Below are 14,960 nucleotides of genomic sequence, written 5' to 3'. Positions count from 1 at the left end.
ACTTACACATAAATAGAGTGAGCTTCAGGCAGAGCATTTTGTAGCAGAGGTTCTCAGTGAAGATAATGTAACTGCTAGTACTGGCAGTACAGGGATGGAGTTATTCTTACATGAGCAGTTCTTATATAGCTATTTGGCAATAAGGAAATGGCTTCCTAGAAAATAGAGCCAGTAATGGCTCATTGGTTGGTGTGTGCGCAAAGATAAGAACTGATGTTTGTTAAGATTTCCTGTATGTTGCATACACTCTTTCAACACAGCTGAAGGACTGCTTTTTTTTTTTTTTTTTTTACTTTTGTACTAATTATCGTAGTCCTATTGCACACACAACACATTTACACATCATGCCATTAAACTGTCTTGAACTCTTGCTCAGTTCAGCAGTGTACTGACAGTTTTCAAGGCCACAGAAAGTCATATTTTTATTCTTTGTTGTTGATTCATTTGAGCTTAGTGTGTAAAAAAAAAAAAAAATATATATATATATATATATATATATATATATATATATATATATTGCCTGACAGCAAAAGTCAGAAAACTGGCTTAATGAAATGCTAGTTTTTCTGAATTCTGGACACATTTTCAGTTTATTGAAGACCAAAGATTGTAGCTCTTTCAAAAGTGAAAACAAAATAACTATAAAAAACAGGCTTGATCATTTCATAATCAATAGTTCAGTTCAGTTCAGTGTTATTTTTTATCTGCCCACATGTATTTTCAGGAAACAGCCAACAGCAGCTGACTAAATGTCGTTCATAAATCTATGCTCTTGTACCCACCAGACCTCTCTGTGGTCCCTCATCACAATGCCAGAGATTTAATTATTATTTTCAAAAAAGTGCAGATATGTAGTTAGAATTAATTTAAAAATAATCAACATCCAGCAACTGTTTTTTGAAATATATAGAACCCACTGAGCCAATTTTGCTAGAACTCAGCAAAATGTTTTGCCTGGATGCTGCATGTTTGCTCCTAATCCTAATTCCACTGTACCAATTAGTGAGACCTCACTTTCTTGCAGTAGCAGTATGTGTGCTGTTATTAAGCATCAACCACAATGAGCAGATGAGTTTAAAGCAGAATTACAGCTCATTTGAGATGGAGGACTGGGTTTACTAAACTTGTATGTGATAATGTGGCAGCACACAGGGAAAAGATGCTGGGGGACTGAGAGCTGTACTTGTTTTTCTCGCATAATATTCTTTTCACACAGTTATACACAAACATAAGGAAGTAGGTTAATGAAGGTTATATAGCTGATTAACCGTACTTCTCATAAGGGTAGAGGACTGGAGGTGTGTGTAAGAGACATCTAACTCTATGTAATAGGTCATTCTCATCTAAAAGCTAATCATTGCATGGCTGGATGAACGTAAGATCTGACAGTCCATGAAAACCACATGAGAAATGTATATATTTTGAAGACAGTATTTTGAACTTATGGATGAGAGTTAGTTGTCTACGTTACTGCCCTCCACTGGTCACCTCAGGAAGCACTGTACACACTGTTTCTTCTGGTTTCTACAGGTGAATTTAAATTTCCATCCTCTCTCCCACCTACATCCTGAGATACTGTGTATACAAAGACTAAAAAAAACAGTTAAGAGCACCAGTATCTTGGTCGCTGCAAAAGAGAAGTTAGTTTAACATAAATAAAGATAACAAAAAGAGTATAGGCATAAAACGCATATTTAATAATGGACTCAAGTTAAAAAGACAGCAAAATCAAAAGTATGCCGTAACACTTTCTCTTTGAACCAATGACATTAAAAAAGGGGCTGTCACAGAGCTGTCAGTGGAGAAAAAAGTGATTCAGAGGTGACTGTTTACCAAGTCATTTCCTGCAGTCTTGCATATACAAGAAGGTCTGTAATAATAACAAAAAATTCAAAATGTTAATAGAAAAAACCTTTACTGTCTCGTATTTTAAAAATTCAAGTTTAAAAAATAAAGGAAAATATTTTTGAACAGTCTTGGAAACAGTCTTTGACCAAGTGTCCATCAAGGAGTTGAATTTGCGGTGTGCAGGTACATTTTAGCTCCAGTGACTACGTCTCAATCTTCCAGGGCAAAATCGAAGGGCTCGAAGTCAGTGCGCACTCGTTTAGTCATAGCTTCTTCTTCCTCTCTACTGCTTTTACACTCCCTCCAGTCAGCTCGCATGGGGATGTTTAAGACTGCCTCACTCGCAAGTACCTCCCTGAGAGTAACACATACACACAACATACTTTATAGACAATTTACCATAGATTTCTCTCAAAGTGTTACATACACAAAGGCACACATACAGTCTTCAGATGACATCTTTAAGTAATAAACATGTAGGAAATAAAACAAACAGCACATGCACATACACATACACAGTTCCACCATAATATAGTGCACGTGTCTTACCGGCCAAACTGCAGGGGAAAGTTTTTCTTAATGTGATAGAAAAGCTTCTCTCCAGAGTCCAGTTCCACATAAAAATAAGGTGTTCCCGGAGGTGCAATCTAAGGAAAATGAAGAAAGACAAACAGAGAGATCGGTCAAAATTCATCATGAACATGCATCTCTGGTTAATCAACAGATGACTAGAACAACAGTGTTAAGAGTCGGCAGTCTGGGGTGATTTAGTAGCCTTTGTTGAACCTGTTTGAGGTCTGTGTGCTCTGGGATCTCCATCAGCTCCATCTGCTGTTCCTGCGCCTGCACCATGAATGCCTCTTTAATGTCTTCAGTACTACACCTGTCCATGGGCACTGGGACCACCTTCCACACAAACACACACAGACACAGACACAGACACACACACACACACACACACACACACAAAGAATGAGATGAAACAGTGATGACAAATAAAAAATAAGTACACAGAGAGTGCAGAGCAAAATACAGGTATTGTTTTCAACATCATCGGGAGGGAGTCCCTCAGAGTTGTTGTTCGTCAGTGCAGAAACAACATACAACTTCTGCTCAGACTTAAACTGATGACAAACTGCCAGTGAGTCAAGGTTTGGTGGAGAGTGATGGTCTCTCTTATCCCCACCTCAGCGTGTGTATTTAGACTCACTTTTATAATGTATGTGGGTCTGCTGGACTGGCCTCTCTCTTCAGACCAGTCTCTAAGGGCAGCAACCACAAAAACCAAGAGGGTGCTCACACACATGCCCATATATCTAGGTTACCTGCAGCTGAAGGTGCTGACTGCGATAATTCCTCTCAAACAGAATGCACCGGTATCCGCGGCTCTTACAGAACTTCCTGACAGCGCTCTTATATTTTTCCATCTCTTCTACCACTTCTGAAGCCAGGTCCACCACTGACTGGTAATGACCAATGGGCAGAAGCAGCACATGGTCGGGAGTCAGTCCACCCTTAGCCAGTGCCATGTAACACTACAAACACAAACACCGTTCAACATGCCATTTCCCAAACAAACAAACAAAAATCTTTATACAACCGCATATCTTGGTCCACTGTACACAACCATAACTGTTGACCACACTAATCTTTGCAGTACATCTGACCATACCACTGTATAACAAACACACTCAGCCTGTGTAGTCGGACCACAGTACTCACATGTGTGCCAATGCTGATGACCAGGTGTTTCTCCACCTCTGGGCTAGCTAGACAAAACCAGCAGGGTCCAGATGGCTGAGCTGTAGGAGCAGTGGGAGGGCAGAGGTTATACTGTGGTCTTGGAATCATTATGAGGGACAGGTCTCTTCTATGGTCTCTAAAATCAGAATCCATAATGTGGTCCTCCATCCAAACAGTTTACATACAGCCTCAAGTTGACTTCTCCTGCCTTGTAGATCTTTGAGACTTTAATAGTGATACTGGCCTCTAAATAAACTTGAAACTTGTAGCAGTGTCTGTAACATTACTTAAAGAAATACCTGCTTGTTGGCTGGACTCTGGGTGCTGAAGGAATCTGAGCGTGTGTGTGTGTGTGTGTGTGTGTGTGTGTGTGTGTATATGTGTGTTATGGGTGAAACTTACGGGGTCTGCGAGGCTGTTTAGGCTGGGTGTGTCTATCTCCATCTGAGGGTCTTTTCCTGCCTCCTGCACTGTGCTGCTGTTGATGTTGTTGTTTCTTCTTCCCCAGATCAAAGAAGAACTGAGCTGGTGGCTCTTCCTTTTTGAAGAGAAGAATAGTTCATCTGAATCACATTAGGCTGAATGAAGACAACACCAATTAAACCACATTTACAACCAAATAACACATCACTCATATGTTCTACCAGACAATGTCTAAACAAAAAAAAAGTTTCTACAATTAAATACCTGCATCAACAAAAACCTGTGCAGTCTGAATAAATGTTTGACCACTTAGACAAATCATACTATAGATACTGCTCACGGTCTGACTGGAGATTTATAATCAGAAACACGGATGGAATTCCCATCATCCTTCTGCAGACTAAAGATCTTGCCCAGGCCCACCCCATATGCAACATGCAGCAGACTCATACCTCAGCAGCGGCTGGAGGCTTGGCTTTCTTTCCCTCCTTCATGGTTTTCCTGTAAGGGTTCTCAGTCACATCCTGGGGTTGTTTGACCAGCTCCGCTGGGTCCATATTTTTCATTGGAACAATGTTGAATGCATACAGGTACTAGGAGGGCGAAAAAATTGGCGAGCACTTCACTACAAATTCTAAGAGTCCAAACATCCTCAACAGGATTTGTAACAGTTCTGAAGTCAAAACACTGAAGAAAAAGAGGGGAGAGAGGTGTGCTCTCAGGGAATCTACCTTTTTCTTGGCTGTGTTGTTGACCGTAGCTAGAGCAATGAACCTGGTAACATGCTGGGCATTCTCCTGAAGGACCACATGATTCCTGTAAAACATAAAACAAATAGCATGCATTCAGTTCTACAACAACTCAAAAACATAATCCAGAGAATAACGTCAGTGTGAGTCCTCTGCTTATATACTGCAGCCTACCTGTATGGAAGCCGTTCATAGTACACTCCCTCCAGCGCCGAGAAGTGATAACGAGGCTTAAGTTTATCAGCCAGGTTTGCAATAGAGGCCACACCACAAAACTTTGTGTCAACTTCCTAACAAGAGACAAGAAGAGTTTAAAGTAACAATGTTCCAGTGACATCCCAGTTAAACAGATTCGTAATAATGAATGCAGTAAACTCCTCACTGGATTGTTTCCATACTGCCACACTCCACGGGGCCACTGGGAGGTCAGCAGTATGTCCACTCCTTTAAACTTGGAGTTGGATGCCAGTGGATTAATCAGAGCAGTGATGTCCTTTGGGGTGAAGCAGTGTGCTGGAGCAGGTTCCTGTAACCCCTCCCGCCCACTGACGTATGCAATCTGTAGGCCTGATGCCCCCGTAAAGGTGCCCCTCCGACCTGGAACGCAGCACACTTCAGTCATTTATATTGTGGCTTATAATAGACACTTGAAACATCACCTCATCCTTACAAGACAGGATCTCTCACCAAGATAAGTGATGTTTTCAGCCAATTCGCATCCATCTGCGCTGGGGAAATACTTCACTGTGTCTTGACTTGCTGCCCCCAGGATATATGTGTGGATGGGTGCTGGAGTTCACATAGAGGAATTGAGCAATATCCTCTTACAAATACATTAAGACATATAGGTATACGTTAAAAATAGGAGCTCCGACAATAATTACCTTTCTTGGCTCCAGATTTGTATTGCTCCCATTCACCTTCGGACTCTGGAGAGGAGCCGAAAAAATCCCCAACGCATAATAACAACTGCGAAGAAGTCAAAAGGAGGACATGCAAAATGTTTCTGATGACAGAACATCATAATGACATTGAATGTTTCATTCATTGCACGATCAGTGGAAAGCACACGTGTTTGTGCTTACATCAAATTGCCCGCTCTTTTTCTGGATGGTTTTTACCCGATTAAACAAAGCGTCAATTCTTCCTTCAACGTCACCACAAGCAAGCCTGCGAAGAAGTATTACGGACCAGCGTGAGTCCACACAACAACAATCTAATTATTTGACACTCATGTTTTCCCTCCACTCATATTACGTAGATGTGAATATACACCCGAAGACACACAAATAAGTTCCCGTAAAGAAATATATATGCATTTTTAAGAATTCAAACGACTCCGAATGATTAAACTTACACCCTTAAAGGCTGGTCTCCCATTCTGTCCAAAGCTCAACAGTATAAATACAAGAACGCGACGTAATGGATATCAATTTACCATTTTTATATTTTGAAAACACATTGAAGAACCATTTCGTGCATCGGCAATATGAGCCCTGAAGAAACACAGACAATATCGGTTTGGTTGGCACATTATAAAAGGTGTGGCGTAATATCAATTTTGCTAGAGAATATATCACTCTTTTTTTGGTACTGAATATGATAATTTACCACTACACATAAGATATAAAGAATTCTACACGTTTTTCAACATTTCTTAGCATCAGGTCTCTAAAAAGAGCATAAGTTTCTACCCGAAACATATACACGACCGACACCAAGGCGATGACAATGTAAGCATCAACTATGCGCAAAGTCTTCGTAACTTATAGACTTGTCAAAAAAAGGAAAATTGAATATTATCAGAAGTGGTTGTGTCATGTCAATATGAATACACATATATATACTTAATCAATAGTACTCACTTTCTCTGTTAACTTTCAAGTTAGGTATATGGAGTTTATCTAAATTCAAGAGGTATGCGCATTTTTGACGCAAGTGGCCTGAATCGAGTGACGTAGAAGGACCGATATCAAAACAGGAACTGTTTTCCATGTATATAGCAACCTGCATAGTATCTTTCAAATGCAAAGATAATGTGGCATTTTGGTGCATCATATCTCAGTAGTGAAAGTTCAGTGCTCGAACAATAGATTCAGATTCAGCCGAAACATGTCGTGGGAAACGAACAGCATAAACATTAGCCATTCAAAGTCGAATGGTACACTATGCAGACCCGTAACTATGCTCGCTAATTACATAGACAAATAGGTAAATTGCAACGTGTTTTTCGGCGACATTCGGATTCCCTTAATGCTCCGCTTGTTTACATTTATTTTATTTTAAAACCACCTAATGTGAGTTGAAAGAGTAACCATACATAGCACTGGATCTATGGGCCGAACATTACCATATATAGACTTCGTGACTGTATCAGGAGTTGCAGAGAGCGTCCTAGCAGGAGAAATGTAAACGAGGGACGTTTCCATTACCTTCGACTAAGAGCTGTAAATAACAACATATGCGAAACCATAGAAAACTAAAGCCTAACTAATAAGACATGTCATCACCAGAACAAATAATTGAAATTATTATGGATGATAAAACGTACAATGTCAGCAAAAGTAAACTGATTGAAAAGAGCGACTACTTCCGTGCATTATACAGCTCTGGGATGCGTGAATCTGGCGAGGACTCGGTTCAGTTACAGGGTCTAAGTGTACCAGGGCTGGAACTGGTCCTAGAGTTCATCAACACGTCTAAAGTTCAGGTTGTCAATGAAACACTGGAGGATCTAATTGAAACAGCTTCTTTTCTGCAAGTAACGTCGATGTTGAAACAGCTGCTGTCGGAAATTAGACAGGATAACTGCGTGGAGCTCTTCAAACTCTCGGAAGTGTATGGAACGTACGACCTGCGAAATGCATGCCTCAAGTTCATGAGCTGTCATTACCATCCGATGTTACGGAGGCCAGAGTTCCGCTCGTTACCTGCATCTCTGCGAGATCAGGTCAGAGAGATGCGTATGAAAGGGACGGCCACTTTGGTCGCCATTGGAGACTTCATTGGCACCTGTCTAGACTTGGCAGACCAAGACGAGCCTTGGTCCATGCTTCGGTATAGCGAGTTGGAGCAACGCTGGAAGCCCCTCGCCAATAACCTGCCCCAAGACATGGTGAACGTGAGGGGTTATGGGTCTGCCGTTTTGGATAACTATTTGTTCATAGTCGGTGGGTATAGGGTGACAAGCCAAGAGATCTCAGCAGCACATTGTTACAATCCATGTCGGAATGAGTGGAATCATGTGGCGCCTTTGAATCAGAAAAGGTAATTATTCTGTACAGCTCATTACCTGTTTTTTGACTCTGCATTAATACTCAAGGGTGATCGGACAAGATTTATGCTAGATCAGTTACATATTGTCTTTTATGATAGGCTCATGTAATTGCTTGTTAGTAGTGAGCTGCAATGTTTGTATGTAGTAAGATGTTTTGAGTAGTGTTTCTTGCCCTAGTTTGTTGTGTGTGCATTGCAGGTCGAACTTCAAGCTGCTGGCAGTGAGAGGGAAGCTGTATGCAGTGGGTGGGCAGTGCCTAGGTACTGTGGAGTGTTACAGCCCAGAGCAGGACTGGTGGACCTGCGTCTCTTCCCTGCCCGACCCGCTGGCCGAGTTCTCGGCCTGCGAGTGCCAGGGTATGATCTATGTTATGGGTGGATATACTTCCAGAGGTATGTGCTTGTGTATGCTCAATGCCATTATGCATGGTGTGAATGTTATATATAGACCCAGCTTGATACTGTGAATGTGGTCTGTTTTAGTATCTGCAAGTCTTCTCCTGTTTAAGACAATGCATTTAGACAATTGAAAAGACTGCCCAACACTAAAACACCTGATATAGCTAACCAAGGGCCTAATAACTAGTTAATTCATTGAATCACATGGGAAAGGCCGTGTCTAAAACTATGCACCTCTCACTATATAGCCGATCAATAGTTCATACAAGCTGATTATGTATAATATGACATACTGCTGAGAATATATGATTTAGCACACTGAAGAACATTCTACAAAAGGAGTATAAGGATGCCTTGAAAGGGAACACTGTCAAATCATATGCAAAAAAAAAAAAAATGCAGCCTTAGGGTAGGAACAAAAGTAAGAGCAAAATATTTAGTGTTCTCCATAACAGAAGTAAAAGAAACACAAAACTACAAGAAGCAGTTTAGAGTGTGCTACAGTATTTGAATGTACTATATATATATAGGTAGATATGTATTAATAGGTGGTTAATAGCATATCAGCTCATGCTCACCTCTCTTGTGTCTTGGTGCTTGACAGACAGGAACACCAGCGTGCTGCGCTACTGCCCCGTCTCTGACACCTGGTCTGTGTTCAGTACCTGCTCTGCCCATGTTCGTAAGCAACAGATGTTGTCGGTGGAGGACACCATTTACCTGGTGGGTGGCTACACACACGAGCTGGAGCCGGGCCGTCGGAGGCCTAGTCAGACAGAGGATGTGCTGACGGTGCAGTCCTATAACGTGAGCACAGGTCAGTGGCTCCAGCTGAAAGAGAACACGTCCAAGTCGGGTCTGAACCTCACTTGCACACTACACAACGACGGCATCTACATCATGAGCCGCGATGTGAGTTTGCCCACCAGCCTGGAGCACCGCGTCTTCCTCAAGTACAACATCTTTTCAGATGCCTGGGAGGCCTTACGTCGCTTCCCCGCCCTCGGCCAAAACATGCTGCTTTGCTCTCTCTACCTGCCCAACGTCCTCTGAAACTCTCCACCCTTCCTCATGCTGACAAGAGCCTCAGAGTTGTGCCACTGAGTAGCAATCGCAGCCCTGCACCAGGGAGAAAGCAAGGTTTGATTTTTTTTCACGATGGATCAGTTTGAAGCTGGAGCCTGCGCAGTAGAAACTGCTCCAAGCCACCTTTGTGAAATGTGTGCACGCCCTGTGTTGGTTACGGAGCAATGTTATCACAAACCACGTGAAAAAAAAAATCACTAGTACATTAACTATTATCAACACTATAGCAGCATGTTGCTTTGGGGAACTTTAAGTATCCTGTGTTGTAAAACTCCCAAGCACAGCTCAAAGAACGCTGTGTGTGTGTGTGTGTGTGTGCGCGCGCGCTTTAAATAAAAATTTTCAGGGCAAGAAAAATGTAAGCACACCAAACTGTTAATGCCAATGCACGCATACATACTAAATACAAATGCTCAATTCACAACAGGTTTACATGACCAATGCAAAGGAGGGTATTTAACAGTGAATTTAGAGAGGGGGTAATAATAAAAACACTAAACTGCAACTTAAGCATAATCATAAGTAATACACCATTAAGGCATTCTTATTATGGGAGCCTTGTTTTAGGTCTCGGAGTACATTTACTTATGAGTAGTTCCATAAGAAGATCCTGTGGATGTCTTAAGAAGTGAGAGGTTTTGCACAAATGGAACAGAAACACATTATTGCCTGACCAAAACCGCTGTGAAAGTGTTACTCTGGTAGTCAGAAGTCTTAATTGAGGCAGTACGGTAGCCAATGATGGATGAATAGGAGCTGAGATGCCATTTTAAGTTTGAAAGGATTCTCTGAGAGGTAGAACTTCTGAGACTGGTACTTTGTGTTTTTTTTGTTTTGATTTTCTATTACATGTATATGTTTTTGCTTTGTTTTAAACTTGAATTTATTTGAATGTTGTGTAGCCTGAATGTGGTTCTACAGGAAATACCTATGGATGCCTTGAAAAAATACAGTATGAAATACAAAAAGAAATAAAATATTCAGGGAAGTGAATAAACCATGTGTCCTATCATTTTTATCTATATCCAACAAAAGAAAAAGACATTTTTCCAGAATTTTTCCCCAAAGAAGATCTGATAAATAGAGGTGTCTCTTAAGAGCAGGTTTAGGTATTCCATTGCATTTACCAGTGAGACTCAAAAAGTAAAAGAGTTCTCAAGCATGACTTTGTGAAAAGAGCAGAGCGCAGTCAAATTCACAGGGAGACAGCTGGTTGTCTAAAGACAGCAACAGTCTTCTAACTGTGTCCAAACCACACTTATCCTGCCTTAAGAGAAGAGGAGAATTTTGCTGAGCTGAATATGTTTAGCATGTGGCTGTGTTTCCCTTTAAAAGTCCCTGTGACAGCTGTGGGCCCTTTCTTCTCTGCTCCTCCTTTCCTCCCTGCTCCTCTGTCTCCTCTCCTTTTTTCTCTTACTCTGTTTCGGAGTGTCAGTTCTCAAGTTCTCCTCTTCAAGGAAGTCCATGTGGACTGAAAAGACTTGCTGTCCGTAGGCCGTATAGTCTGTCACGCTGCATCGCCCCTTGATGTCAGTGGCATCATCCGTACAAGGTACCGGGCTGAAGGAGCGGATGAAACTCCTGTCTCCGAAGGCTACAGAGGTCCACTCCTTCTCCCTCACATTCGGCGTGAAGGAGCTGTCACATCTTAGCCAGTCATTGCTGAGGCTTGTGCTGTTATCAGATTCAGCCAGCAGGGGGGGTTGTGCTGAGGACACAAGGTCAGAAGCCCCCTCTGTCCTGGGCTGACTTTCTAAGCTGAAGCCTTTCTGAGAGCTGGATTTTTGCTGTGAGCTGGACCTGAGAGAGAGACTAGAGTCCATAGGCAAAGCTTCTATCTGGAGACTGAGCTGGTGTGGGACTCTCAGAGGCTGGGTGTAGCCACAGATCCGTTGGTGAAGCTCAGGAATGCTCAAGGCCAGACGGTGCAGGTCCATGTCGCTGAGAGGCCCATGCTCTGTATTAGTCACTCGCACTACCGCATGATGCTTTCGCATGGGAACAGCCACATCTAAAAAACAGGGATGAATAATTAGCTAAAGCCATACACAAAAAAATTAGCTGTAATATCATGAAAAATTATTTTGAAAGAAGAATTATGGGAGTCAGAGAGAAACATGGTGTTCAAGAAAAGCCACATGAACAGCAGAAGTAGTAACATGTTCTTCAGTGAACATGAAACAGAGGGGCAGAAAGGCTTTAAACAGCAAACTTTGAAATTAGTATTTACCTGACTGATAAGGAGCTTCAGCCAGAGAGCAGTAAGTCAACCTCAGCAAATATCTCTCTATGAAAGTTTGAGACTCGTCCATGTTCTACAGTAAAATGTTGCTTGTGCTTTTATTTGAAATCACAGTGGACATATCTGAGATTGTTTTGTGCGTTTCCATAGAGACAGAATTAGTACAAATTCGGAGCTCTGTCGAGACCACCGGGCTACTCTATGACACAGATTTCGTATTTCATTTATTTATTTATTTTAGTTTGAATAATGAAAGCGAGAGTACGGCCAAAATTATACACACTAATTTATCGATATGTCAGCTGTGCAGTTAAAGCGACGTTACAGCGAGTTCTTTCGATATAAGTAAATAATGGTAGACAGACACGTGTGATTGTTAAAACTTTATTGGTGTCACAAAATAACATACCACCTATTTCTCTCACCCACTCATTATCTAAGCCGCCTATCCTGATAAGGGTGGCAGGGTGCGCTGGAGCTTATATCAGCATTCATTGGGCGAAAGGCGGGGAAACAGCTTGGACAGGTCGCCAGTCTATCGTAGCACTTATTTCTTATTTTATAATACTTTAACATAAGCGTCGAACTCTGCTGTAGCTCCCACCATAAGAACTTTGACTCTGCTTCAGAATGCGAGTCATACTTTTTTAAAAATATAACTCAAGGCAGTTTCGCATAATTAGGGACGTGGAGAAAAATGTTCAGATTTTATCCATAAGAACGGCTCTCGACATAAACAACATCACTTTTCCTCACGGACAGACAGCAGCGTACACTCTGCACCACAGAACTGTATGACAATTATTAGGCCTAGTTATAGATCTCGTATGATCATTACAGATGTAAGTCACTTGGCAGTAGCTCCGAATGAACGGGCCTGCCAACGTTTACTCTCCCGCGTAGTGGAAAGCGCTCAGCAACTTGTCTGGCATCCATTAGTTCGATCACTATGTGCCAACAGCAGTTTGGAAAAAATTGTCTACATTTATTCAATACATGATATAATTGTACTATTTTCGTCTTAATGTACTACAGCGTAGGAGACTGAGAATGTAAACACTTCTGCAATATCCCTACCTGTCATTATGAGGGAAGCCACAGGATGGAGCTACATACTACCGTTTGATACATTTGCCTTTCGACAATGAGTCCATTTCTCTGCTTGTCCTTGTTCAGTCTGAGGTTCAAAGTTCAAGGTACACATACAGCATGAATATGTAAAATGAGTAATAGGACTAATCTATAACTATTGTCATGTCATATGCCTTATCAAAAATCAAAGTTTGTAGTCCTTCAATAACTCATCACAGGCACTTCCAACTGAGATTTTTTTTTTTTTGTAAGATTTGTTCAGCTTTGCTGTTTTAGTAAATTTAACAGAGCTCTATGTGTTGTCATCAGAGAAGTGGATGGAGTGATGGGGCAGTGAATGGCTGTCAATGGCCAGCTCTTTTGTCCCTTTAGCCAGCTGATCATAGCAAAAGAGTAAGTCAATGTCGGGAATCAATGAGCCCATCAATCTGTTAGCCGCTCCTGTAAAAGAGCTCTAAGACCACCAGAACAAAGCCAGGAGTTTTTAAGATTTCTAGGATTGCCTTCAGAGTGACAAATACACAGTATGTGTATGTCACATAAGCACACACAGGAGTTAAAGCGCTCCAGAACATTTAAATGTTGGCTGGTGTTGATGTACATGCTGTCATGTACATGACACTTTTATTTTAGCATTGGCTCTGTCTTTCATATTCATTTTGTTTGTCAGTGGATTTTCTGACACATAAGCTACATCCCCTTAAAGGACAATCAAAATCGACCAGATAATGATAGTTTTCTTTCATGACTAAATAGCAATGTAAGCGTTTAATTACCACATTCACATGAGGTATAGGCTAGAGATGTTTACCTAAGCCATCTGAATTGCCTTGTAGACAGGAGCTTGTTGAGCATGGAGACGTGTATTTGCTACTCATTCCTAAGGATGAGAGCTCTATCCTGTGCAATACAGTTACAGTAAGGGCCTTAAGAGTGGAGCACCTAAGGGAGTTTTGATAGACATGTAATGGTACACTGACTAAGTCAACTTAGGCAAAGGGGAATTGTGTGTGTGTGTGTGTATGTGTGTGTGTGTGTGTGTAATTGCGTTATGGTGGGCTGCAACACTCACTGTCAGCACTGAGAGCAAATTAATGACATAGAGAGGCAGACAGAATGTATGAGGACAAATACAGAGAAAGCGAGGATGAGAGAGAGTTAGATACAGGAAAGAAAAAGGAGAGGTAAAACGGAGGCTAGAGGATGAGAGAGAGTTAGATACAGGAAAGAAAAAGGAGAGGTAAAACGGAGGCTAGAGGATGAGAGAGAGTTAGATACAGGAAAGAAAAAGGAGAGGTAAAACGGAGGCTAGAGGATGAGAGAGAGTTAGATACAGGAAAGAAAAAGGAGAGGTAAAACGGAGGCTAGAGGATGAGAGAGAGTTAGATACAGGAAAGAAAAAGGAGAGGTAAAAAGGAGGCTAGAGGAGAATGTGCGTTTGTGTGCGGGTGAGAAAAGGAGGGAGAGCTAGAGAGAGAGTAGAGTGTGCAAGCATGAGAGGGAGAGAGAGAAAGACAGAGAGAGAGAGAGTCAGTGAGAGAGAGAGGGAGGGAGGGCAGAGTGTGTCTCTGCAGCACTACAAGGACAGAGTGCTCAAACACTCAGATAGAGGAACAGAGAGGTGAGGAGAGGAGAGGAGACAGACTCAGCCTCCACTGAAAGGTTCGGTGTTGAAAACCAGCATACTGCCTCTGCACTCAATGACCATGATACCAATTCTAACACAAGGCTGACAGCTGCCTGTTAACAGAGGACACACCAACACCAAGGAAGACAGGACTACATCGCCTCAGGAGAACACAGGAGAGCAAGCTTACATTTGAACTCTGGGGAGCCAAACAGAAGACTACAGTTTTCTTTTCTTTTCAAAGACTTGTTTATTAAGGACAACAATTGCATTGCTACCCTCTCTGAGGACATATTCAGGACATATTCAAGGCTGTGTCTTGTTTGTCTGTATGTGTGTGTGAGAGCGAGAGAAAGAGAGAGAGAGAGAGCGAGAGAGACTCAACACAAGCCAGGCTGTGCCTCACACTCCTCCTGCAAAGCTCTTCAGTACTCTGTCGTGAGCTGTGGTTTTGTAGCGTATTGTGTGTGTGTGT

The 14,960-nt window shown here is 41.9% G+C and overlaps 2 protein-coding genes across 2 annotated transcripts; one reads left to right on the top strand and one right to left on the bottom strand.

The window, feature by feature from the left end:
• Positions 1–2,034: 2,034 nt before the first annotated feature.
• cwf19l1 (CWF19 like cell cycle control factor 1) lies at positions 2,035–6,143 on the bottom strand. The gene is made up of 14 exons (XM_030786493.1): positions 6,121–6,143; positions 5,849–5,933; positions 5,648–5,732; positions 5,451–5,552; positions 5,146–5,360; positions 4,938–5,053; positions 4,746–4,830; positions 4,467–4,607; positions 3,994–4,129; positions 3,571–3,650; positions 3,174–3,383; positions 2,635–2,754; positions 2,398–2,495; positions 2,035–2,203 (listed from the first exon to the last, which is right to left on the bottom strand). The coding sequence occupies exons 1-14, from the start codon at positions 6,141–6,143 to the stop codon at positions 2,059–2,061; spliced, it is 1,641 nt and encodes a 546-aa protein (XP_030642353.1). The 3' UTR covers positions 2,035–2,058.
• Positions 6,144–7,209: 1,066 nt separating this feature from the next.
• klhl42 (kelch-like family, member 42) lies at positions 7,210–9,536 on the top strand. Its single transcript, XM_030785862.1, has 3 exons — positions 7,210–8,030; positions 8,239–8,432; positions 9,043–9,536. Exons 1-3 carry the CDS (start codon positions 7,264–7,266, stop codon positions 9,489–9,491), a joined length of 1,410 nt encoding a protein of 469 aa, XP_030641722.1. The 5' UTR covers positions 7,210–7,263; the 3' UTR covers positions 9,492–9,536.
• Positions 9,537–14,960: the final 5,424 nt, after the last annotated feature.

Source organism: Chanos chanos, chromosome 1 (assembly GCF_902362185.1).
Source record: "Chanos chanos chromosome 1, fChaCha1.1, whole genome shotgun sequence".
Lineage (NCBI taxonomy): Eukaryota > Metazoa > Chordata > Actinopteri > Gonorynchiformes > Chanidae > Chanos > Chanos chanos.
The sequence above is the reverse complement of the archived record's forward strand: the minus strand, read 5'-3'. Positions and strand labels throughout refer to the sequence as shown.